This window comes from Nomascus leucogenys, chromosome 8, assembly GCF_006542625.1.
Source record: "Nomascus leucogenys isolate Asia chromosome 8, Asia_NLE_v1, whole genome shotgun sequence".
NCBI lineage: Eukaryota > Metazoa > Chordata > Mammalia > Primates > Hylobatidae > Nomascus > Nomascus leucogenys.
In genome coordinates, this window is record NC_044388.1 from 97974798 (window position 1) to 98001804 (window position 27007).

Here is a 27007-nt window from a genome sequence, read left to right on the forward strand (position 1 = left end):
ATTCAGAGGAGGGGAGGGAGACCCTGTCAAAGAGACCACCTCTACTCTGAGCCACGGTTCTCACACTCAGGACTCCCTGCTTTGAGGATGGAGGGCATCTTTTATTTTTGCATTCGTCCGCTCATCAAACATTAACTGGGCACTGGGCGAGATGCTTTGCATGTTCTAGGCCATGTGCTAGGCCCTCGAGGATACAGAATGCACAGTGGGTAGCTTTTCTGGGTCACAGCATGCTACGTGCCTTGTATGCATTCTATCTTAACCCTCACAGCAACCCTCCTCCGTTGCTTCCCCCCATGATGGCTCTGGTCGTATACTATTGCAATCGTCAAATGTATGTCATATTCATTTGTGACTGAGAGCACTGGGTATAACGGAAAGGGCAGCAGACACTGAAGTTAGACTGGTTTTTATTCAAATACTAGGGTCCCCACTGTAATATATTTTTTAGAGGCAGGATCTCTCTCTGTCACCCAGGCTGGAGTGCAGTGGCACAATTGTAGCTCACTGCAGCCTTGAACTCTTGGGTGCAGGCAATCCTCCTGCCTCAGCTTCCCAAGTAGCTGGGACTATAGGCAAGTGCCATCATGCCTGGTGAATTTTTAAGTTTTTTATAGAGATGCGGTCTTGCTATGTTGCCCAGGTTGGTCCTGAACTCCTAGCCTCAAGTAATCCTCCCATCTCAGCCTCCCAAAGTGCTGGGATTACAGGCATGAGCCACTGCTACTGGCCCCCACTGTAATACTTGATGTGTCTGTGTAATTTCACCTCTTTGAGGCTCAGGTTTTTCATCTGTTGAATGGGAATAACAATGCTTATCTCACAGGATGGTGTGAGAAGTAAATGAGGTAATTCATAGCAAGCATTTTTTATTTCTGTCCCATATAAATGTTCAGTAAATGGTCCCTTTTTTCTCCTTAAGAGGACAGGATCTGTACCTAATTTATCTTTATATCCCTGCAGGGCACAATACCTGGTAACACGTTCACTAGCTGTTAGTTGAGTGGATGAATGAATGAATGAGTACGTGTTCTTTGAGTGTGAGAACCCAGGCTCTATCACCCTTCACAGGCTTCTTTCTTTTCAGCCCCCAGCAGCTGTGGGATGGGGAAAGCCGTCTCCCTCAGCACGGCACCCACACCTCTAGCCAGTACCTAACTGGATCTGAGGGCCTCAAACCTCTTGGCTCCACACCATGGAGGGAAGAAAAGAAGACCCTCTGGTCTTTCTGCTGACACTTGGCAAAAGGAAGAATGACTCAACCACAGACTTCTCCTTTTGCTACTCAGTAGCTTCCTGAATAGTCCTAAGAAGGTGGCTGTCACCAGATGCCCCTCTCCTTGAGAATCAGGGGCTTGGACCAGCCTTGAGAAGGAGGCAAGAACTGGGCCCTGGCTGGCACCAGCAGTGGCTCCTGAGACCACAGGCACAGAAGGCTTCCCATGTGTGGCTTTCACGCCCAGGCCCACTTCCTAGACCCCCAGGCCCTACTATTTCCTTCCAGGAGTGATGAAAACTCAGAGGATGGAGGAAAGGGAGATAGGAGGTTGGACAGGCACCCTCTCTGCTCCGGTTCTGTTCTCCCAGCAGGCCCTGTGAGTTGACTTTTATCCTCCTGCTGCTGCCATCCCCTCTGACTCCTGCCTCATGAGCCCTGCCCCCTCTGTATCACTTAAGTGAACAAGCACTGCTTGGTGTAGCCCTGGATGGGGATAGAGCACCCTGGGCGAGGAGGTAGGAGGCCTGAGTTCAAATCTTGCCTTCCTTTGCTGCTTCCTGGCTGTGGGAGTTTAGACAAGTCACTTTTGCTCTTGGAACCTTAGGGTGCTCATCTGTAAAAGAGGGTGCTGTTGCCCACCTCGAAGGCCTGGCCTGAGAATTTGCAGCGATATATGCACAAATGAAGTAATCGCAAAACTGCTGTTACTACTATTCCACCTGGTGATGACTATTCCACCTAGTCGGGAGCTGAGGTCTGGCGAAGGGCCTGGGAGATCCCAGCCCTGAATTTGCTTATCCGTATGTGCTAAAAATAAGTATTTTTCTCATTTCTATAGCTTGGTCAGCAGAATACAGAGACCCTGGCAGACCCCAGAAAACCTCACCCGAGCTTGAATTGCGGACAGCCCCTGTGGATTCCGCTTACTGGGAGCAATTTAAGAGGCAAACAAAACATGAAAAACTACTCAGAATTAACAATGGGCCAGATGGTAATGCTAGTTTGCAGCAATAAAACATGATAAATAGCTTCCTGCTGCTACTCCTGATCAATTTCAATATTTAATAATTCCACTGCCACTCCCACCCCCTCATCTGGCCCCCTCCGTGGGATCCTGGATGACTCCGCACATTCAGCTCACAGAGCAAACACTTCTTTGCTTTCTGAAGGTGTCAGCAGAAAGTGCCGCTGCTCGATTGTCACATGAGCACTCTCAGTCCTCGAAATGATAATTAATCTGCCTACTTCTCCCAAAGACGCTCCATCTCACGCCTCTCCTGGTTGCCAGGGAGGGCTGTAAGGGAGCTGCCAACTGCAGAGATGTGATAGGGGCACTCACCTTGTTGATTCAATGACTGCTGCTATTTCCTGGGTTTTGCTTTTGACTTAAAGAAAGGGGAACTGCAGGGAGCTCGGTGGTCGTCTCACTCTAGGACCAGTAAGTAGGAGAAGGCAACCTGGAAGGGGCTCGGGTGGATTGGTGTTTAAACCTTATCCACCAGCCATGCCTCTCTAGGCCTCAGTTTCCTCCTCCGCACAATGGAGATAATCATATCTACCTCTAGGAGAATTCTAGCCGGTGCTGCACATGTAAAGTGCCTGCAGAGTGCTTGGCATATAAGAATTGTCCAAGAACTGGCAGCCAGGAGCATCATTTCTAAACACAAAGCCAAACAGCAAATGATGTCTGAGCGTCAGTGCCCTGCAGGAAGGACCGGCTGCATCTCTGTAGTTGGGAAGTTTCTGGCCCACATGGGTGTAGGGCAGGATTGGCTAGGGGTGCAGCAGCGCCCAGGATTCTCCCCAAGGGGTGTCCACTAATAAGATAAACTGCCTTGCACCATCAGCGAGAACTCCGAAGACCTCAGAGCCACCCTGGAGAGCAGGGATTGTTGGCACCATTTTACAGATGAGGAACTGGAGATAAGGAGGTGGAATGACTCTTCAAGCTGCCATGGGCAGGAAATGGCATAATCAATTCTAATCTGGATCTCCCAACCTGACTTCATGTCCTCTCCACAGACTCACAGGAGCAAGCTGCCCCACTCCTCATGACCCGGTGCCTCCCTTCTGTGTGTCCCTTTTGGAGGGAGGCAGCCAGAAGAGGGGGTGGCGTGGGTGCCAGGGTGCTGCGGGCTCACAGTTCCTGTGTGATCTGTGTCACCTCACCTGAGCTGCAGTTTACTTGTCTGTGAAATGAGACTCATAATGCCTACTGCACTGGTTCACCGGGACATTTAATGAGGAAATATGCATGAAAGGACCTGGAAGTTTTGTGATGAGCTGTACAAATATCAGTTATGGTTATTATAATTTTTTTTAGAAAAACACCCTCTGGGCTGGGCACAGGGCTCATGCCTGTAATCTCAGCACTTTGGGAGGCCAAGGCAGGTGTATCACTTGAGCTCAGGAGTTCAAGACTAGCCTGGCCAACATGGTGAAACTCCATCTCTACTGAAAAAAAAAAATACAAAATTAGCTGGGCATGGTGGCTTGCACCTGTAATCCCAGATACTTGGGAGGCCGAGGCAGGATAACTGCTTGAACCTGGGAGGCGGAGGTTGCAGTGAGCTGAGATCTTGCCACTGCAACCACTCCAGCCTGGGCAATAGAGTGAGACTACGTCTCAAAAACAAACAAGCAAACAAACAAACAAACAAAAAACAAAAGAGAGAGAGAGAGAAACACCCTCTGTGAGAAAAAAAGATAGGAAACTCATCCACCTAAAGGTGGGTTCTTCTCACAGAACCCTTCACCACAGAACCTAGAGGATCAAGATCAAATTTTCTTGTGTGGCATTCAAGGCGTTGACAGCTCCCATAACCCCATCTCCACTGCTTCTCACATCCCTTTTTGCTCCAGCCCATCTGGGCTGCTTGGTATGGTCTAAGCTCAACAGCCTCTCCTGTGTCCATGCCAAGGCCAGGCAATAGCCCTGCCAGAGTGTCTGTCCCAGTCCTGTTCACCAGCTGATCCCACACACCCTTTCTCCTGAAGTCATCCTTGGCCCTGCCTGGATGAGGAGCTCCTCCGCTGGGCTCCTGGATAGCTTCTCTGAGCTTCTCTCCCTTCCAGCCAGGCATCCTACTACCTAGCGGCATTTTCTCATCTGCCTCCCAATGCTACAGTGAATTCTTTCAGGACAAGAACCAAGCACTATACCCTCCAGCCCACCCAAGGCTGGGCCCAGCATATGCTCAGGAAATGTGTGTGAGGGGTGAACAAATGAATGAATAACTGAGTGTTCCCAGTATGGATGGAATCTGAGCCTTAAGCAAAGGCAAGGAATGCTAACGGTGGCATAAGAATTTGGTAGCAGACAGTGCTCCCTCATTTAAATTCAGCTCAATCCCTGGGATGATGTCTAGATCTGATGGCATCATCTTCTTCCCCCATCTGAACCCTTGACAAGAAGGAACAGAAAATATACCATCCACGCCTGTCAGGACCCCCACAGGCCATGGCAGAGGCATTTGTCAGGTACCTGAGTCCCGCTGGTCCAGGGTCATGGAGTTCCACCTCCGTGTGATGTCAATGTAGAGGATGTCCACGGCAGCCATGGACAGGCTGCTGCTGCTGAGTTTGCAGCTCCTGCCAACAATGGGAAGTGATATGTCACTGCCAGCCTGAAACCTGTCCTGTCTATCTCTCCTCCACTCCTCTTAGGGACTGAATGTTTGTCCTCCCCAAATCCATAGGTTGAAATCCTATCCCTCCAATGTGATGGTGTTAGGAAGTGGGGCCTCTGACGGGTGATTAGGCCGTGAGGGTGGAGCCCTTGGGAGTGGGACTAGTGCTCTTCTAGGAAGAGACACTAGAGAGCTTGCCTCCTCTCTACTCTCCACCATGTGAGCATAGAAGAAGGCAGCCATCTGCAAACCAGGAAGTGAGTCCTCACCAGACACCAGATCTACCAGCACCTTGATCTTGGTCTTCCCAGCCTCCAGAACCATGAGAAATAAATGTTTGTTGTTTAAGCCACTCAGGCTGTGGCATTTTTGTTCTGGCAGCCTGAACTGACTGACATTGTCTTTGTTTGGATTATGTTCCGGGTCTGGAATGTACTCCCTTACCACAGCTGGAACTACTGCAGGGTGACTGGCATGGAGCCATGGGAGAGAAGGCAGTGATGTAAGTGAGGTTAGATCCTCGGGTTCCTGTAAGTTCAGCCATTTGGTTAGTTAGGGGTCTAACGGGCTGGTAAGAGCAAGAACTTTAGAAAAGCAAGGCAAGTCTTTTTTTTTTTTTTTTTTTTTTTTTTTTTTGAGACAGAGTCTTGCTCTGTCGCCCAGGCTGGAGTGAAGTAGTGTAATCTCAGCTCACTGCAACCTCTGCCTCCTGGGTTCAAGCAGTTCTCCCTACCTCTGTCCCCTGAGTAGCTGGGATTACAGGTGCCCAGCTAATTTTTATATTTTTAGTAGAGACGGAGTTTCGCCATGTTGGCCAGGCTGGTCTCGAACTCCTGATCTCAGGTGATCCACCCGCCTCGGCCTCCCAAAGTGCTGGGATTACAGGCGTGAGCCACTGTGCCTGGCCAGGAGAGCAAGTCTTGAGTTATAGCCTGGCTCTGCCACTTGGAAGCTGCATGGCCCTGGTTAAAACATTTCGCCTTCCTGAGTCTCCGTGTCCTCATCTATAAAACAGGTGGTCTTTATTATAGTCATTGTGTGTCAGCCTGACCTTACACAGCAATGTGGGTCCCTGCTTGCTCCAAAAGAGAACGAACTCCACATGTCAAGAAATGCCCCCAGCAACGTGTCCTCATCTTCCTATCTCTTAGTCTCCAGAAGGAGGAGGGGAAGCTAGGCCCTCGGCACTGCCCTCTCCTGGAGTGTCCAGGCAGCTGACGGTGTCATGCTCAGATGACCCAAGGATGACAGCATGTCAACAGTACAGGCTGAAGCCATCACTACTGTCCAGAAGCAATTTCCCACTGGAAATGCTCACCAGATGAGTCCCTGAGGACAAATCTATGGACAAGGGCTCAAGGCTTCTGTACTTTACCCATCTTAATCTGTCACCTGAAGATTCTACATAAGCCCTGAATCAGCCAAACTAAACCCCAGATTTATAAAGCAGAACAGCACAGGTTGGGTCCTCGCTGCTCTGTGTGGGCTGACACAGCATTGCTGGGGAGGTTCCTTGTTCCTGACTTTAGGGGAGTCACCTGGAATTGACAGGAGGACTGTGGGGGGCGGGCCTCTGAGCTTTGGATGCTCCACTTGTTTAGGGGCAGGGAGGAGGCCACAGCAACCAGGTTTTCAGTCTGATGTCAGCATTGGTGCTCCCTGTCCATGCCACAGCAGGGGTGTCTAGAATCCTCCTACCCCTCCCCAGCCTTTTTTTTTTTTTGGTCTGGAAATATGGAGGGGAGGACAGTCTGGTATGCTGAAAAGAGCATGATTTAGGCATCAGACAGATTAGGATTTAAATCCTGACTGGAATCTTTTCTAGCTGTGTGACTGTGGGGAATTTACTTAAACCTTCTGTGCTTCTATTTCTTGGGCTCTAAAATGAAGATAATAATACCTGCCCAAATGGTTGTGAGTACATGCCAAGAACCCAGCATGGTGCCTGGCACCTGGTGGGCCCACAGCAATTGTGAGTTCCCTTCCCCAACTCTCCCCTTTTCCCTTTTCTTCCTCTAGATCTAGAGCCATCTCACCCCAGAGGCTGCCTAGAGCCAAGCTTTCAGTGAGTGACCCTGCCCGTTCTGGAGAAATGGAGTACACCAGTTGGAATGTCTGTGTACAGGGCTTGGGCTCTCTCTTCAGACTGGAAGCAGCCCTTGGCTTGTCCAGGTGCACCCCTGCCCTGGATGGGATCGTGCTGAGAGGCCTGTCCCAAGGCAGGCTGGATTTGTCCAGGGAATCCTGAAAGCTAGGCCTCTGGGCCAGCTGTCAGGTTGGCTGAACTACATTCAATGCTGCTTTCAACTTTTCAAATGAATCCACATCCACTGCCTCAGCTAATGATGAAGTGGCTCTTTGATTTCCCATTTGTCATTATCCCTTGTGTGAATAGCTCTGTTAGGGACCGGACAGGGGAGGGGTTGATTGGCAAGCAGGGTTTGGGCATCAGAGGCCCCTCTCCAAACCCAAGCATACCCCTAACGACGGTGGCTGGGCGTGTGCCCCGCATGGTGCCCAGACGAGCCTGGTGCTCCTTGTATGCCAGCACACTTTCTTGCCCCCTTCCTCCCTCCTCCCTTCCTTTCTTCCCGCCTGTATTTCCCAGGCCATCAATGCACATCCTGCTTCCTCCTGGCTCCTGCTCCGTATTTCAATCACAAGTCACGGTGGCAGACTTCAAAGCACATCAGCACACAGTTACTGAGCCCCAGTAACCACATGTCAATGGACGCAGAGGTTTTCACGTCACTTGTCACCAAGACAGCTATCTACTGGGTTCTGTGGGGGACGATATTCCAGTCTCTCCCAGGGTATTCGAACAGCCTGCATTGCTAATTTACAAAGCTTCATTAGGAACAGCCACAGTGTCCTCTAATTATCATATCAGTGTCCTCTGGGCTACCTGCTCTTCCATAAGTCAGCAGCGCTGCCTAGCTTGCTCTGTGGGTTAATGGAGTATTAGAAGGGAAACCAAACTGACCACTGGTATATAGTTATTTTTTTTCTGACAGGTAGAAAATAGAAGTGTCAAACCTTTAGGAGGAGCCGTAATTTACCAAAGAAATTCTCCATTTATTCCCTTTCCAAGGTAACTCTTCCTCCCTAGTGATGCCTGCAAATATAGTTGATTGCAACATCTGCTACTGGGACAGAGGAGGGATCCATGCTGGCTGCAGTAGGCAGGAAATGCAAATGCCTTAAAAGAATCTTGATTCTGTAGGCATTTCTTGGGCACCATCTGTATGCTAGGGCTTTTCTTGCTCATCAGCTCTCTGGATTTTAACCATTCTTTGAGGGTGGTATTCCTGATCCCATTTCAATGAAGCGTATGCTGAGGCTCAAGAGATGGGACGTGACTTGCCCAAGGTCACACAGCCAGAATTCACATCTAGTCCATCCTTGGAAGATAGAGTAGTGGGCTTGGGAGCTGTGGGGAGGTGGCCCAGTCCAGGGCTGCAGGAGGGATTCAGGAATCAAGAGAACAGGTCTCAGGCCAGGCACCAGAAGGGTTGGAGCCTCTAAAGCACTCTTGTTGCAAGCTTTGGGATATGGGGCTGGGGCTAAGCAACCAGGGCGCTTGGATTTGCCCTGTGGTTACCAAACATTCTCAATAAACTCAAATAGGAAATGAATGACTCCAACAGTCAAGATATCAAGACTTTGGAATGAATTTTTCATCCATCTATCCACTCAATGAGAATTTATTTGTGCCCTCTGTGTGTAGGCAGTATTCTGGGCTTGGACAGCAATGAAGAGCTGAATGGGCGTTGGATACCGCTCTCAGAGACTGTACGTGATCTTAGAGTCTGGGGTAAAAATGTGGCTCTTAATCATTGAGAACAGTTTTCCCTTATGCCTGGGGATGCAGCTCTTCAAATGACTAATGAGTGGAAGGATAAATTCTTCAGTGGAAGAAAAGTCCAGGAAATAGGTTACCATGAGAAGCCAGAAAAGTTTCTAGGAAAGGATAGGTTAGAAATGTACATGGAAAAGACGAGCTTTGGAGTCAAATGCACATGAGTTTGAATCTTGGCTTTGCTGTGTAGCCTTGTGCAAGTCATGGAAGCTCTCTGCATCTACATTAGGAAATTTCGGTTTGTACCGTGAGAAAAAGGCTGCTCACCACACAAAGATCTTTTAAGGACTAGCTCAGTGCCTGGCACACATGGGGAAGTGGTAAATGGCAGTTCCCATCCTTCCTCTCTGATGTGGAACCAGTTTGAAGAAATAGTCTTTTTTTTTTTTTTCCAGAATCAAAGGAATTTGGGCACATATGATGGGAGAGAATCACAAATCATTTAAGTTCATTAGGAGTCCAAGTATAGAAAGATTTGAAATGATCATTCTCATTTCCTCTTAACAACTACTGACATCTCATGGGAAATTTAGGAACCAACTTTTTCCACTCCATAAAATCCTATTTATAGAATTTCTTTTGTGTTCATCCTTCTCTGTGCAGAAAAGAAGCTTTTTTTTTTTCTTTTGGAGAGGATTCTATAATGTGAAAGCTAACAAATGATCAATATTTATTTTTTAAAAACCAGACTACCTAAACATCTAAGGGGGCAAGAAGGCAACTCCAGTTTAAAACGTATGACATTGAAAGGCCATTGATATCCAAGGCATGCAATATTGCTGGAAAGGGATTGGCACAGAAGCAGGGGAGATTATCAAAGTCACTGAGGAGTTAATGACAGAGGGGGAAGCAAGGCCCCTTACGCTCCTATTCTAGAACATTCTAACACACCATGTCGCCTCTCAGCGAATAAAGCCCCCCCGCAGCTACCCATTATGAAGCATGTTAATATCTCCTTATGATAAAAGGGAGTGGAAGGGGAAAGGGGAAAGGAAGAAAAACCTTCCCCTCATTCAAAAGGAGGCCCAGGATCAGAAGCCACCCAGTGGGAGAACCTCACATGAAGCAACTGCTCGCGATACAGAGAAGCTGCTGCATTTCCTAGAAATAAACCTGGTTTTGGCAAACTGCTTAATTTCTGGGCTGTCATCATGAAAAATGGAGCATATGCAAAATGATGTCCAATTCCGATGTGGGACACATTTGTAAAAATTTTTCTTCGTGAATTACATAGATGCCCCCCAAATCAGTAATCCAATGGAAGGAGAGTGACAAAAATGCATCTCCCTCCAAGAAAGCTGTCAAGCTGAAGAATCAATCAGATAATGTCTATTTCTCGGGGAAAAAGGTGGCTTCACACCCCAGCAATTATTATAAAATAAAATGTTAAAAAAGAAAGAAGAAAAGAGGCACTTAATTCATGGTAATATGTGCTAGTATTATGTGCCTCCTGAGGAAGTGACATGAAAAGCCGGTTAGAGAGAGTTAAGTCCAGACGAGAGAAGAACGGTTCATTATTTCTCATTTCTTGGTGAAAAAGAAAAATAGAATATGGCCAGACTGGCATTAGCATAATTCACTCCGAAAACTGCTGATCTATGCAGCACATTATGAGAGATGGACACTGGAAATAAATTCAATCAGAGTGTTTATTATTTTCTTCCCTCTAGTTCTCTTCAAGGAGCTTGGAGAGAGAGAGTGGGTAGAACAGATGAAAAGCAAGTTCAACTTCTGCCATTTGCGTGGGAGTGCTGAGAGGAGTGTATATCTCGCCAGCGAATATGTCTTTTTCAAAGTGCTCCTGAGAAGGGCACTTGGTTCGATTTAACATATGGCATAAATATTATTAATTCATAATGAAGCAAAATTTAAACGAAAGTGGAACAGAGAGAGAGAAGAGTTGTTAGCAAGAGAAAATGCGTGCTGTTAAATTTAGCAGGCAAGACTGAACATACGCAGAGAAATCTAAAGGCAGTTAGATTGTGTGTTAGAATGTTCTAGAATAGGAGCGTAAGGGGCCTTGCTTCCCCCTCTGTCATCAAAGGCAGAGAATATCATCTTTTATGATTAGGTTGCTGTTAGGATTTTCTGGTACATTTGAAAAAGAAAAATCCGGCTGGGTGCAGTGGCTCACACCTGTAATCCCAGCACTTTGGGAGGCTGAGGCGAGTGGATCACCTGAGGTTAGGAGTTCAAGACCAACCTGACCAATATGGTGAAACCCCGACTCTACTAAAAATACAAAAATTAGTCGGGCATGGTGGTGCACGCTTGTAGTCCCAGCTACTCAGGAGGCTGAAACAGGAGAATTACTTGAACCTGGGAGGTGGAGGTTGCAGTGAACTGAGATTGCACCACTACACTCCAGCCTGGGCAAAAGAGCAAGACTCCGTCTCAAAAAAAAAAAAAAGAAAGAAAAGAAAAGAAAAAGAAAAACCTGTTAATGGTTGTGCAATGCTTTCTCCATTTCTTCCTACATTCTTAATTACTACAGACATTTGTTGGGAAGGGAGGGAGCAGGGAGAGGGGCTCAGTTTGAGTTCCTGTGCACTGACTGCCTGGTCCCCACTTGAAGAAGTGGTTCTCAGTGTCACGGTCACCATGGCTCCCTAATGAGTTTGGCCACTGATTGGGAATGATGGCTGTAGGACCTAATAGTCTCTAATGTCACAAAACCTGGGTTTTCATGCAAACGCCCTTAATTATAGAGAGCAAAAGGGTGAAAAATCATAAAGCCTATCACATAGAGACAGATTTGTGGCTATATTTTTGACCTTGCCTGGTTCCAATCTGAGAGCATTTTAGGAATCTTCTTGGTTAGAAGCATTCTCAATTCTGCTTTCTTTTCAAGAGTCATAGCAGTCCTCTTAATAGGTACCTCCTTCCTCTCATACCAGAGGTCACCCACCGACGGTATCTATGGGCAGCCATGCTTTCATTGAATCCACCGTATTTAAAATTATTTTTCAAATTGCCAACATTTGTAGATGTGTATTGAGATTTTATGTAGATATTTAGGATTGAAAAATCAAAAGCTCTGGTGATGTGAGCCCAGGAGCAGCCTTGCTTTAGACACGGGATGTGCTCTCCAGCTTGCCACAGCCGGCCCTCCCTCCCCAACCTTGTCTACCCAGCCCTCTGTGATAGTTGATGCTTCCTGCCTAACCTGTAGGCAAGTGAGATGGTGATTCTTACCATAAGTAAGTTTTCTAATCTCCCCCTCTCTCTTCTGTTTGAGTAGGACTTTATTAGGAGTAAAAAGGAAGCATTTCCGTTTCTATCAGCAATTTAGCCTAGACGATAAACCTTTCTAACTTCTAAATTTGGGCTATACATGCCATCCATTCTCAGGCTCTCCCTGCTGCCTGGAAAAATCCTGCTTTTACCAGTCCAAACCCTGCCTCCTCTCGGGAGCCTGCCTTGATTCCACCAGGCAAAGGAAGCTTCCCTCATTCTGTACTTGTAGCACTCTGAATGCCACCCTGCTGGGGAGTCCATGAGCTACCGCCCTGTGACTCTACCAAAACATTGCATTTAATGATGTGTTCACTGCATGCTATCTGTTAGACTGACAGTCCTTTGAGGGCAGGCAGGGTCCCATTATTTGCCTTCGAATGTCCCATGGCTACCAGGTGCTCAGGAACAGTTGTTAGGTTAAACCAGACATAATCCTTTATAGCACAACTTTGAGCTAGAACAGATCTCATAGGACCAGGGTTCCCTGCAACTCCCAAGATGTCATCCACATGAAGCCAAGCCATTCCTTCATGTTCTCTGATCTTGAATTGAGTCTTCTGTGTGATGGTGCAAAGGCTGGGGAGGGCCAAGGAAGCTTCTGCCTTTGCTCCAGAGATCTGTGCCCACAGATGTCTTATGCTGACAGAAGCACCCCAGTTTGCTCAATCTCATCATTCTCCCAAATACTTCCACAGTGCCCTAAGTGCCCTCATGACCTGGGGCCTCTGTCACTGAGCTGCTTCCTTATGTTACAAGGTCCAGGAATAACAAAGGGGCAGAGCCTGCCTACCTATCTGTTCTCTTCCTTCTCTTTTTCACTATAATGGGATAGCACTATGCACCGTTAGAATAATTCTATTTCCCAGCTTCCTATGCAGACGGTGGTAGCCAGTAAGATGGAAGTGGAAGTCACTAAATGCAGCTTCCAGGAAAGCTTTTGAAAGAGATCTAATTCATCTGTGGAGGCCTTTTTTTCTTCCTCCCCTTCTTCCCCTTTCTGCCTGGAACTCAACCATGTTGGCTGGATTTTGAGCAGCCCTCTTGTGACCATAAGACAACACTGAAGTGGAAGTATGCACTTAGGATGGATGAGCAAAAAGACAGAAAGTGGAACACGGATCATCCTGTGGAGTCATTAACCAGCTCTAGAACCCCCACCGCAAAAGTTCCTGTTACATGAAAGAAAGTTACTATTTAAGCCATTCGTAGATGGTTACCTATTACTGAAAGCCAAATGTAATTCCTAAATGAGTCAGAGAGTATCATGTCAGGCAGTCTTTTCAGTGCAAATAATAACATGTGCCTATTGATTTTTTTGAAAATTCCCACTGCCTGATGGAAATAATAATCAGAAGACTCCCACTGAACAAGCAGCTCCTATGAACTAGGCATCAGGCCGGCTGCTTTATGATATATCATCACAACCTCCCAACAATCCTGCAGGGCAGGGATGATTGTTCCCATTTTGCAGATGAGAGAACTGAGTGCAGAGAAGACGAGGAATTTGCCCAAAGCCACACAGCTATGACGTAATGTACTTGGCTCTGAAGCCAGACCGGTCTAATCCCAAAGCCTGTCCTCTTTCCACTGGGCTTCCCCCCTCCACCCTGCCCTACCCCCTGAAACTAACACAAAGCCCTGCTCAAAGTCACCATGCAAAAATACTACTTCAGGTGTACTGAAACGGCAAAATTCAGGCCAATACTTCAGTGTACCATCCTGTCAGGAATGGCAGAGGGCTGGAGTTAGAATTTATAAAACTTCTTTGGAGACAAGTCTTTGACAAAAGTGGTTTCCCACTCAAGACTTCTAATTATTTTAGTGAATAAAGCTGTGAAAAGCGTGACTTTGAGGTGCAAGACAAAAATATTAAAATCAGTGACGGGAAAAACAACAGCAATACTGAGTGCTAGCAGACATACTCCTTGAGGTGTACAGGATACAATTAATTGCTAAGGAATAATTCACTGTTGTCGCCCGTTCATATTTGTTAAAGGGATCTAGAGTTATTAGATTAACACATACTTAGTGGGAACCTTCTTTGATCGAGACTCTGTGTAGGACCATATATAGATCTACATAAATTATATATAAATATACATATAATTTCATAGAATTCTTTTAATCTTGTAAGAATAAACTGACATTTATTGATCACTTACCATACGCTAGATGTTTCTATGCAATCTCAACTAATATGACACACACTATTGTAGGGCACACGCAGCTTTATCCTCATTTTACAGGATGGACTTATTGAGGTTTAGGGGTGCTCTTTGACTTGCCTTAAGGTTACTTGCCCTGGAAGCCAGTAAATGCCGCTGTATTGCCCCGAAGTGCCCCCACAGGGTAGAGGGAAATTAATGTGTTACCTCAGGAAACCAAGTGGCAATTGCTTACTTTGCAGGCTGCAGCAAAGATATGATTTCCTTATCTCATGTTTTATCTTGAAAATTCATGCAAATTTTGCATTATACTCTATAATATAGCCATGTTATTTTTACATTAGAACAAATGTAGTAAAATATTTATCAGCTGAATTATTTAACTTTTCCCTCCTGAAACTGACACTTTGGAAAGATGTGCCTTGCTTCTCTGTTGTGGCTTCCTGAACGCCAAACACACAGCCATGCACCACTGGGAGAAGACTGGTTTAAGAAGCGCAAGGTCTGCCTGACTCCAAGGGGCTATTATTAATATGCGTTTTCAGGACTCAGCTCAAGGTAGGCACAGAGTTGTTTTTTAATCATGAACATAAGGTTGCGAATGCTGTCACATCCATCATATTCATTAATTCGCTCAACAAATGAGAGTCTACCATGTGCCAGCCACTAGGCTAATCCAAGCTCAAATGGGGTACTGACCCAGCACCACAGATTCTCCCGAGCGCAGTCAGGGAGACCCACCAGCCAGATGTGAGACTGGACTCCACCCGGCCCAAAGCCCAAGCCAGAGGGGGCTGTTCTCACTGACCTTATGAAGGTACGAAAGCCTGTTGGCCCCAACTTCATTGTCCCCTTGATGCCCAGGAACCGGATAAACAAATTTGCCATCCTGTCCACCAGGCGCAGGTAGTTGAACTGTTTTGCGTACTTGGGGAACACCTGCTTGAGGCAAATGGAAGGCAGGTGGGCTTCGGGGTTGGCATTGCAGTCTGGAGCACTGGTCAGCTCGCCGTCCAAAGCATCTTCCTTTCCAGCGAACGGTTTTTCAAGCTGCTGAGACCTGAAGCACACAAAGAATTAATGATATAACACTTTCCCTTTCAGTTTCTCCTTTACTTGAGATTTACAACCTCCTCAGGAGGCAGCATTACCAATATTTTTATTTTACAGACAGCAAGACTGACCACAGAGAAGTGACCTGCCCAAGCTCACACAGCTAGCACACAGCCAAGCCAGGACATGAAACCAAGGCAGAGCCACGGCTAGAAATGTGTCCTTCCTCCTTCCACCATCCTGGTTTCCCAGTATGAAAACCTTCCTTTACTGTACTCATGATTCAAGGGAATACTCTATTATGTAGCAGTCTGGGTTTGATTTCAAACTCTTACTTATGGGTAGTAATTGAATAATTAAGAAATATAAAAATCTCATTGAGGGCTGGCAAGAAGCCAGAACACAGTTCAACGAACAATTTGCAAAGATGCATCAGCTACCAAATTCTAGGAACAGAAACAATCATATTTCTGGCTTAACTGTTTTTTTTTTAATTTGGAATTCATACAAAAAATGATTATAGAGTAGTGATTCCTTAGTCTGGATATTTTATTCAGAAATTATTTTGATATTCAAGAAAACTAGCAGCTAATAACTCTTAAATATCCACCTCTAGCTCAGAATGTTCTTCTCACCTTAGACCTACATATTATTCCCCCCGCCCCAAATCTATGTCTCCTATCTCCTTGAATGTCAAAATCATCTGCCAGTTACCCAACAGGAAAGCATAGAATAAATGCCGACTCCTCCTCAGCTCGTTCTGCCTCCTTAGTCCTGAAGCCAACCCCTTCTCTGCCCCTGCCTGGACTGTAGCAAAGGCCCTCCTGCCTCTGGCTTTGCCCATCCATAGATCCATCCTCCAAACTGGCACCTGAGTCACCTCTTTTTAGGCCAACCTGGCTGAGTCACTTACTTGCTAAAACCACCGAGGACTCTTGAGTCTGTACTGCTCATTCTGGCACTTGAGGCCCTTCCCGAGTTCTTCCCGGGCCTCCTCATTTCCAAACATTCCTCCAGCCAGGCACACTGTTCCAGCCTAAGCCTTGAGCGCTGCTCCTCCCAACCTCCCACTCAATGGCCTGCCCTGGAACCGGAGACTCCGTGCTCCTTGGACACCCAGCTCCCTTCCACACTCAAAGGCCCTCTCTGCAACTGCAGCTCAGTTCCCCCTCCTGGGTCCTATCCTGTCGGGATCTGGGGCCAGGTGTAACCCTCTCCCACCTGTTGTGTTCATTCCTGAGACAGAACCTTGAGCACGTTATACATGGTCAGTAAATGCTGCCTGGTTGACTAACTAATCCAAGAAAGTTAGGACGACGTCGCGTGGTACTGAGACGTGGTGCTGTTAATGGTACCAAGGCCTGTTCTCTACTCCTTATTAAATGTCCTCAAGCCCAGTGCTTTCATTTCCAAGCAAGCACACCATCAGTGCCCAGGTTGGGCCATCTGGGTGTCTTTGTGCCTGCTTTCCTCTGGCCATGGCCGCCTGGCACACTTCTGTTCCACTTTCAAAACCAGCTGAGATGGCTTCTCGACCACACAAGTGCCTCTCTCTCATGCCTCATCCCCATTCCTTGGACCTGCTTCCTTGTTTGCTTTGTCATGCCTGCACTGCATTGGTTTACATGCCAGTCTGTCTCATCATTTTGTGAGCTCATTGAAGGCCTACATCTATTTCATATAGAAACTTCACTCTTATTTCTATAAGACCTGAAACATACTTGGTGTTTGAGAAAGTTTCATTGAATCCGTTGAATTGAAAAAGTTTGCAACGTAAGCCTTAACATATCAAGGTTATAATGCTTTGTAACCTGTAAGTGCGTTTAAATTCAACAGCAAACCAACATGCGTGATAGCCCTATATGAATGGTCTTCTCTTCATCCCAGTCCAAGGAGCCAGCCTCTGGGAAAAACTCCCTTGTGTGAATAAAAAGTCCTGGAAGGCCTATTCCCGGTTCCTCCTTAGTGGGTCTTGATGCTGCTCTCAAAGCAAGGACAGGCAGAGGGCAGAAGCAGAGAATCATGAGGGAAAAATCTCTTTTCAACTTCAACAGTGTGGAGGGTTTTAAGGAAAGAAATGCTCCCTCCCACAAAGAGGAGAGTCCTGACTCCTTGGGAGAGGCGAATGTGCCCAAAGGGCTGCAATTTTCCTTCCGCTAAAATGATTTTGTCATCATCACCTTGAACTTAAGACAGTAAATATCAGGTGGTTGCTTTTCAGATGAAATGAAATGTTTTCCCATTAAGGTTATAGGAAGAAAGATGAGAAAAAAGGCGACACTCTTACCAGAAATTAGCCCTTAAATTACTCGGTAAGTGGCAATCAGTGACTTTATAAGCACTCAGTAAGTTTTTATTCAAGGAAAGATTTGGAAATGTACAGTTGGAATACACTCAATAACAACGAAAATAGCTCAGAGGACTCCTCAGTTGGCAGAACCATCCACAGTTAGGCGGTCATCTGCTCCTCACTCCACTCTGTGCAGTAGACTGTTATGACTATGCCCCGTTCCAGACGAAGAAACTTGAGGCTTGGCAAGGTGTTGCACCTGTATCATCTAGCTGAACTGCAATTATAAGTCAGTTCTTATAATCCACTGATCCACTGCTCTTTCTATTTTACTATCGTAATTCTTCTTCTCCTTTTTTTTTTTTTTTTTTTTTTTTTGGCTTCAAGCCATTCTCCTGCCTCAGCCTCCTGAGTAGCTGGGATTACAGGAGTGTGCCACCACGCCCAGCTAATTTTTTTATATTTTTAGTAGAGACGGGGTTTCACCATGTTGGTCAGGCTGGTCTTGAACTCCTGACCTCAAGCAATCCACCTGCCTTGGCCTCGGCCTTCCAAAGTGCTGGGATTACAGGCATGAGCCACCATGCCCAGTCCTCCTTCTTCTTCTTTTCTTCTTCTTCTTTTTTTTTTTTTTTTAAGAGATAGGGGCTCACTCTGTCATCCAGGCTGGAGTGCAGTGGTACAACCACAGCTCACTGTAGCTTAGGTTCAGCCTAGGCACCTGGACTCAAACAATCTTGCCTTAGCTTCTTGAGTAGCTAGAACTACAGGTGTGCACCACCATTAGCCTGACTTTTTTTTTTTTTTTTTTTGGAGACAGAGTCTTGCTCTGTCACCCAGGCTGGAGTGCAGTGGCGTGATCCTGGCTCACTGCCACTGCAACCTCTGCCTCCTGGGTTCAAGTGATTCTCTTGTCTCAGCCTCCTGAGTAGCTGGGATTACAGGTGTGTACCACCACGCCTGGCTAATTTTTGTATTTTTAGTAGAGATGGGGTTTTGTCATGTTGGCCAGGCTGGTCTCTAACTCCTGACCTCAAGTGATCCACCCACCTCAGCCTCCCAAAGTGCTGGGATTACAGGTGTGAGCCACCGTGCCTGGTCAGTCTGGCTAATTTTTACGTTTTTTTGTAGAGATAAGGTCTTGCTACATTGATCAGGCTAGTCTTGAACTCCTGGCCTCAAGCGATCCTCCTGCCTTGGCCAGCCTCCCAATATCCTGGGATTATAGGCATGAGCCTCTGCGCCCGACCCACCACTCCATTATTCAAATATACATCATAATTCACATTGTGGGTTACAAATCCTATGTGAAATTATTGATTTTTTATTTTATAGAGTTTTTTGAAAGATTATAATAGTAAGTCATGTTCTTTGTAGATATTCTGAGAAATGTATAAAGGAATCAAAATCATTTGTAATTCTACAAGTCTGAGATCAACATTATTAACATTTTGATTTCTTATCTATATTTATAAAGTTAGGATTACATTACATGTATTCCAAATCCTTCTTTTTATACCCTACATTGTAAGTATCTTCCCATGGTTTAAGTGTTTTCATCAGTGTAATTTCTCATCACATGAAATATTCTGTATTAATTAACCATTCCCCCTCAGTTAGAGATCTAGTGTCACATGGTCTGTCATTTGACTAAATAGAGTCAGTGATCAGTCCCCTGAGTGATGTGCTCCCTCTCAGAGGCATAAATTTTTTTTTTTTTTTTTTTTTTTTGAGACAGAGACTTGTTCTGTCACCCAGGCTGCAGTGCAGTGGTGTGATCTCGGCTCACTGCAACCTCTGCCTCCCGGGTTCAAGCAAATCTCTTGTCTCAGCCTCCCAAGTAGCTGGAACTACAGGCATGTGCCACTATGTCTGGCTAATTTTTTTTTCTTTTTTGTATATTTGGTAGAGACGGGGATTCACCTTGTTAGCCAGGAAGCATAAAATCTTATAGCTATAGGTGGCTTTGGAGATCACTCTGTCCAACGATGTCATTTATTATTTTATCATAGTATAATGAACATAAAGCTCACCGTTTTAACCATTTTCAAGTGGACAATTCAGTGGTGTTTCAGGCATTCACATTGTTGTGTAACTGTCACCACTATCTAGTTACAGAACATTTTTTAAATGATTCTAGAGAAGAAATTTAAATCCAGAGAGATAAGGTCATTTGATCAGCACATCATCCAGGGTCGCCGGCTTAGCTGGGGTTGCCCTGGTGATGGGAACCCCACCACCTCTGGGACGCCTTAGAGTGGAAAGGTGTTCCCAATGGTAACCAGCAAATGTCTTTCTCCAGGGTCCAACTCCTGCCTCCCATCCTGTCTCCAGAGCCTTGCAGAATGAGTCTGTTTTTTCTTCTAGCGACAGCCTTTCAAATTTCTTTCAAGGGTTGCTGTATTTAGTGGATGACTACGATGTCCCATCCTTCCTGAATCCCAATTAATAACCTCATGATGAAAAGAGTCTTCAAAGCCAGAGATATCATTTTCATGGACTCAACCACAAATTCAGAGGGAGGTGGTTTTACTCAGCTGAAAGAAGGCACTAAAGATATAGCTGATATGTAAGAGGAAATGAAACAATGAGAAATGGTATCTTTGCTGGAGATAATTCCAATGATCACGTTGAGATCCAAGCCATCACAAATATGTAAGATCCTGTTTTTACTTAATAGCATTTTAATGGAAATGTCGGGCTTATGAAATAAATGTGACTGGTAAAGAAAATATAAATCAAGCTGACTAGTCCTTTGGGATAATTTTTTTAAAAAATTGAATTTGGTATATCCTTGATTCATTAAAATAGGTGAAAGAGTTCTGGAATGTTTTATCTGTTAGCATTTTTCAAATAAAATGGAATTCTTTTTCATTGAAACTTGTGAAAAACCACATATCTCTATTTTGCCTGGAAAGTTAACTGTTAAAAATCACCATTTATCAAGGTAAATACTACTACACGTCAAACATTGCTCCAAGCCACTTACCTATATTACTTCATTTGTTTCTCATAACAATTCTACAATGTAGGTGGAAACGATTCCCATTTTACAGATTAGGAAACAGGCCCAGAGAGGCTGAGTACTTTCCCAAGCTCACCTAGTCAGTAGTGAAATCAGGATTTACACTTGGGACTGTCTCATGTCATACCCCATGCTTAGTTCACTATATAGCTTTTGTGATAATTTGATTTAAATCAAATCAGAGACTTTTCTTCTTATGTATAAGTGGTATATAGTTCCAGAAATTAACAAAGTAGAGGAGTAGATCCAGCAAGGTCAAATTCTAGTTGCTGAGAAGTTGCTCGAGTTAATTTCCATCTCTAGTTAAACATTCCTTCAATAATTTATTCATCCATGAAACATGTTCCAAGCACTCACATGCCCTAGGGGCCTCAGATACAAGAGTGAGGTGGACACAGTCCCTGTCACCCAGAAGCATGTGACCACGTGAGGGAAGACAAGACCCATATATAAACAGTGACCTGGCAGTGTGATGATGTGCAAGCCAGCGTGGGTCTAGGTCATACAGAACCCTGAATGTGAGAGAAAGGTGCTTGGACTTAGTAGTGTAGGGAATGAGAAGAATGTGGTAGATTTTGAGGAGAGGAATGGCAAGATTAAAACTGTGCTGGAAACGAATAAATCTGCCAGCACTACGTATTCTGGATTGAGAGGGGAAGGGTGGATGGTATTAGAAAGCTACTGGAATGGTCTAGGTCAACAGTTCTGAAAGTGTGGTCCCCAGCCCAGCAGCATCGGTGCCTCCTGATAACTTGTTAGTAATGTACATTCTTGGATCTCACCCCAGACCTACTGACTCAGAAACTCTGAGTGGGCTGGGCAATCTGTTTTAGTAAGCCCTGCAGGTGATTCTGATACAGCCTAAGGTCTAAGAATCACTGGCCTAGGTGAAAGAAAATGAGACCTAAACTAGGGCAGTTGTAATGGGCATAGAGACAGGGAGCTTTAGACACACAGATTTAGCAATTACTGCTTGAACATGTGGGACAAAAGGGGAGAGAACACCCTGGATCACGTTCCCAGGCAGCCCCACGGCTTGGCAGGACAGCCTGGTGGCAATGGTGCCGCATGGCAAAGGGACATAAACAGGTCCCCTTCCCTGCTGTTCAACCAAGGCGAGTCCCCTCAGTCACTAGCAGATTCCAAACACACATGTATCATGTTGGCATTCCTGCAGAAAATGCTAACCATGCACCAAAGAAGTCCCTTAAATTAGCCCTGCAGCTAATTTAAAGAACTGGAGGATGAAGTCACCAAAAATAAGCTTTACTGTATAGCCCAGCTCTGTTGCTTGATAAATCTCTGCTATCACAGAGGCTCCATTTGCCTGATGGGTGATGCTAGGCGACTTGAAGGGAAGGTGATAGACTCTAAAACAGGTGAGGCGTGGGCTTCCACAGTGACAAGGAAAGGACTTAACAAGAGAGCTCTGTCTGCCATCCAAGTCCCTCTAAGACCTAGACCCACGTTGAGCCTATTCCCACCTATTCCCCTTCACGCAATGACCCTTCCTCCCCACAAACCCTGGCCAGGCCACTTCCACCTCGCTTGATCACTTTCCTCCGTAACACATCATCAACAGCAACAAAACATCAAAACACAACAAAACACAATGGCGATGATATTAATTGCACATACTATGTGCCAGGAACTGCAATTAAAAGAAATTTAATCTTGATAAAATCCTGTGAAGCAAGTGTTATTATTAATATGATCCCCATTTTACAGATGAGGAAACCAAGGTACAAGGATATGAACCAATATGTTTTGAACCTGAGACAGAAACCCAGACAGGCGGGCACCAGCATCCTTGTTTCTAACCACTGCATCACGCGGCCTCCATACACGGGGAGCTGGCAGGCACTGACTGAGGACCTCGAGAGTCAGGCTGGTTATTTGTAACATCTCCTTTGACCCTAGCAAGAATCCTATGAATTAGGTATTACAAATGGTCCCATTTCACTGATGAGAAAAGTGAGCTTCAGAGAGGTTAACCTACTTTCCTAAGGTGGCTCAGCTTTGACCTCAAAGTCCAGGCGCTTTTCACGCCATCATGCTCACTTGATGTAGTTATACAACTTCACCGAACTCATTTTCCCCTCCCTTGCAATGGAGAGAAGTCTCTGGCTCTATGGTGTGGTGTGAGGCTAAAGCAGGAGGATGGAGCCTACGCCCAGCACAAGACGGCCACATTGTTTAGGACTCAAAACAGGCTTTCCACAAAGCATCAAGATGAATCTGCTTGGGGGGCTTGTAACTGTCCTCAGTGTGACTTCTCTGGAGGGTACCAGTGCTCATCTGGCTGCTTCGTTTTGTTTGCCAAACAAGTCAATCTGTTACTTTACATTCCGGGCTCCCACGAATCGCTGACATGTAATGTTTGTAATGTTTGTCGACTATATGATTAACAAAGGACCCCATGGCGACAACAGCACACTAGGTCTCTCCCTGCCTGGGGATGGATTCCCAGAGCTGCCAGGCCTGGGGTTGCTGCAGGAGCATTTTCCTGCAGGGCCAGGCAACGCATTAACTGAAGGACAAGCATAAGGACTTACTCTAATGCCCTGGCTCCCACAGACCCAGAACTCATGCTATTTCAGAGCTGGAAAGGCCTTTTGGGGTCACTGGGCCCGGCCCTCTCATTTTACGGATGAAGAAGCTGACAGCTCATTTTACAAAGACCTCCCAATAAGCTTCTTTTCCAACAGGGCTCTCTGCCCTGCCGGCCCCGAGCATGGAGCGCGTGTCTTCGCCATCGTCCCTCTTGCCCGCTGGGCCTGCAGCATGGTCAGAGGCAATGAAACATTTTGTGCACACAGGCCAAGGAGGGGTGTTCCAGTCGGCTCCTCCTCCCTGGGCTGTGGGGCTGGTGGTGCAGGGGGTCTGGAGTTTGGGCTTTGCGGGCAGATCAGGGCATGGTTGAAATCCCAGCTCTGCCACTCACAAGCTGTGTGACCTTGGGCAAGTCATATAATCTCAAAGCTTTAGTTCCCTCTAATATAAAATGGGAATAATAATGGCACCTAACCTATAGGACTGATGTTAGGATTAGCAGAGAAGATGGACACAGCACCTCAATACCTGTTTGCCACTTGGATTATAACCACTGACATCTTTCTCTCACGAGTGTCATCATCTCAAGGGGCCCACTGTCTAGTCAACAGCCCTCAGTAGGAGAGACTGGTATTCACCCCTAAGACCTCAGGAGAATATGGGGTTTCTGCCTCACTCTCCACCCCATGTAACCAAACACTAGATTGACTTTGTGCTCCTCCGCTGCTCCTTCTTGGGAAACTCTCATTCCAGGCTGTCCAAGACCACCTAACAAACCCTCCACGTGTGCCTCATTTTCTCAGGCCTGGCTGGGGAGTTCACTGCACCTGCTCTGACACCCTCCTTCTCTATTGAGGATGAAGTAATGCGTGAGAGAGAACTTTGCTGCTGCCCAGGTACAGAAAAAGTCAGATTTTGAGTTAGAAGGGGCACTAGCAATGACCGTGTGCCATTTTCCTTCTGAAATACATAGGGAGTGGGGCCAAGTCACTGGCTTGAGGTGAGGCATCACACAGGGGTGGCAAAGGCAGGCTAAGGCCCCCGGACTTCTCATCCAGAGCCTTTGAGATAAAAAAGAGTGAAGAAGAAGGGAGAGTTAAGTGGCTCATTCCTGTAATCCTAGCACTTTGGGAGGCTGAGGTGGGAGAACTGCTTGAAGCCCTGAATCTAGACCAGCTTGGGCAACATAACAAGACCCCACCTCTACAAAAAATTAAAAATTAGTCAGCTCTGGTGGTACGCACCTGTGGTCCTAACTACTTGGGAGGCTGAGGTGGGAGGATTGCTTGAATCCAGGAAACAAGGCTGCAGTGAGCCGTGAGCTGTGCCACTGCACTCCAGCCTGGGAGATGGAGCAAGACCCTGTGTTTAAAAAAAGAAAAAGAAAAGAAAAAAGAAAGAAAAAGAAGAAAAAAATGACACAGCTATTGAGCATAAATGCCAGAGTGGCCAAAATTCTGAATGAAAAGCTCAGACTCTTCTAGCCACCTTGGCAGAAAGGGAGGAGAATGCCTGTTGCCTGAAGGACTTCAGAGTCCCCTTTAAAGCTACTGAATAGTTGGCCACTGCTTTTCCGTAGGTGAATTGGCTGGTGCTTAGCTTTTCTCTGGAACCCAGAGAAAGATTTTTCAAAGTATAAGCCCTGCCTGCACCAACTGCCCAAGGCATGGTGAACAAGGTCCCCAGGCCTGAGAGCGCATTCCAGGTCTGCATGGCCTGGTTGCTGCCTCCCTCATCCTCCGTATCCACATCCTTCCGTTTTATAAATGATCCACTAGAAAAACACCCATCTTTCAAATTTAAGATTCTCTCTCACCTTTCCCAAAATGCTTTCCATGGCTTCTGGAGATAGAATCAACCATTCCTTTCTCTATAACCTCCCCGACTTAGTATTTCATCATCATCATCATCAAGAAATTTATTGAGAACTCAGTCTGCATCTTGCACAATGCTAAGCCCACAGTATGCATTATTTTTTTTTTCAGAGTAGTTATCACACTCCAACGGCTGTTTGCGTAATTGTCTGCTTAACGCCTATTTCTTTTCTAGACGGAAAGTTCCCAGAAGGGCAGGCACCATTACTGCCTGGTTTATGACTATATCTACAGCCCCAGCACAGTACACAGTAGGTGCTTAAAAATATCTGACAATGAATACAGTCATTATTTCAGTGAACTCTCACAACAATCCAATTAGTCACAGTTACTAACAGGAGTTTACACCTGAGGATGCTGAAGCGTGGGAAAGTTAAGTCAGTGGCCTAAGCGAGGAGGCTGGGATTGGAACCTGGGTGGTGTGTCTCCACAGCCCACATGTTAAACCCCTGCACTACCCCTGTATTTCCACACCCCTCTACTTCTGCTTGCCAGCATGAATCTTTTTTTCCTCTTGTTCTCTCACAGTCCCTGGGAAAAGCCTTTCTCTACTCTGGGAGAACAAAAATTTCCTAATGGCAACAGCAAGAGACTGTCTATATGACAATTATAATCAGTGGTTGTATTAGCCTCTGTTTTACCACCTCCAAAATTAGCAGAAAAGGCCAACTTGAGCTTTCATTGTACAGCTCTGCTAATGAAGGGATCCTTTTAATTACATACTCAGTGCCTATCTGCAACACAAAGCATTTTAGTGTTTAAACACAGTTCTGCACCAAAGTAGAGGGCTACGTGAATACAGACAATAAGTTGGGGGAAACCATGTGTAAAAGTTATTCTTTGCCTAGACTGTAATTTCTTTTTGGCATTCAATTTCATCTAAACCCAGTTCATTTTCTATGGTAATCCTAATTCTCTTCTATACACTGAGCACCCGATGAACCCTTATTCAGTAATTCTGTAGGCATATCCCAGGTCAGATACTCCCCCTTCAGATTGCAGATGAAATCTGCACACTTCGTTAATTTCACTCATCACTAACTGATTTGCCTTGAGGGCTCTCACCACTTACCTGCGCTGGCACATCGGTCAATTCCTGCAGTACACGTGTTGAACACGAAACCAGCTTCACTCAGCATCATGCCAGGAGCTCATGACTTGTATCCCACTTTCCAAAGCAATTTTTGAATGCCATTCTGTATGGGATTTGCACTGATGTGAATGAGGCCTTACGAGGCAGACCCCACAGACCTTTCTCAGACAAGGGTGTCCTGACCTTGCATTTGTATTTGGTCAGGGGAAAAAGGGAGTCACTCTTAGTGAGCCCCTCCTTTGGGCCAGAGACTCTAACAGGCATTAATTACCCTGCTTAAACCACACAGAGACCTTAAGATGGAGATATTAAGATGCACCTCCAGAGCCAGAATGCGTGGGTTGGAATCCTGTTCCTGTTCCCAACTAGCTGATAATCTTTGAAAAGTCTCTTATCCTGCTCGTGCCTTGACATCTTTATCTGTATAATAGGGATGATAATTCTCCCTGTGTCCCAGCATTGTTGTGTGAATTAAATGGGCTAATCCATTCAGAGCCATACCTGGAATGTGGCAAGCACTCAGGAAGTGTTAGCTGCTGTGACTGAACAAACAAAGCTAAGCTCAGGTTAAACACAACACGCAAAGTCACGTGCCTTCTAAATAGTATCAACTGGTAACCAGGACCTGTCTGATGCTTAAGACCCTAGGCTTCCAGGGAGGCTAGGCCAAGGGGGCTCACTGCTGATCCACTCCTAGGAGACTGTAGTCAGCGCCCTGGCCTGGCAGAGCGTGACCTAGAGGCAGTCTTTCCATGTGCATGGTCCCCTCCTGGCCGCAGCACGAGCACACTGGCTTCTGCCTCCACTGCCCACATACTGTTCTCTCAAGGGTGACCATGCACCTCCTAATTGCCACTGATCTTCTTAATCTTTCTCCAATCTTACTTGTTCACAGCATTCAGTGAAGCTGACCACTGTCTTCCTGAACCTCTCATTTCCTGGCTCCTGCACCCATGCACTCTCTGTGGTGTTTTTCCATCCTCTGTTTTCCCTCCTCTAGGACCCTTAGT

General features: G+C 46.0%; 1 protein-coding gene across 3 annotated transcripts in view; it reads right to left on the reverse strand.

The window, feature by feature from the left end:
- TTLL11 (tubulin tyrosine ligase like 11) overlaps positions 1 to 27007 on the reverse strand; it is a 288007-nt gene that overhangs the window by 39924 nt on the left and 221076 nt on the right. For 2 of the 3 annotated variants that reach the window (XM_030817756.1, XM_030817757.1), the window contains 2 exons: positions 14918 to 15169; positions 4704 to 4810 (listed from right to left, as the gene is read on the reverse strand). In XM_030817756.1, the coding sequence (XP_030673616.1) occupies positions 4704 to 4810; positions 14918 to 15169 (359 nt within the window). The remainder of the gene's footprint in view (positions 1 to 4703; positions 4811 to 14917; positions 15170 to 27007) is intronic. The other variant, XM_030817758.1, reaches the window with a different exon arrangement.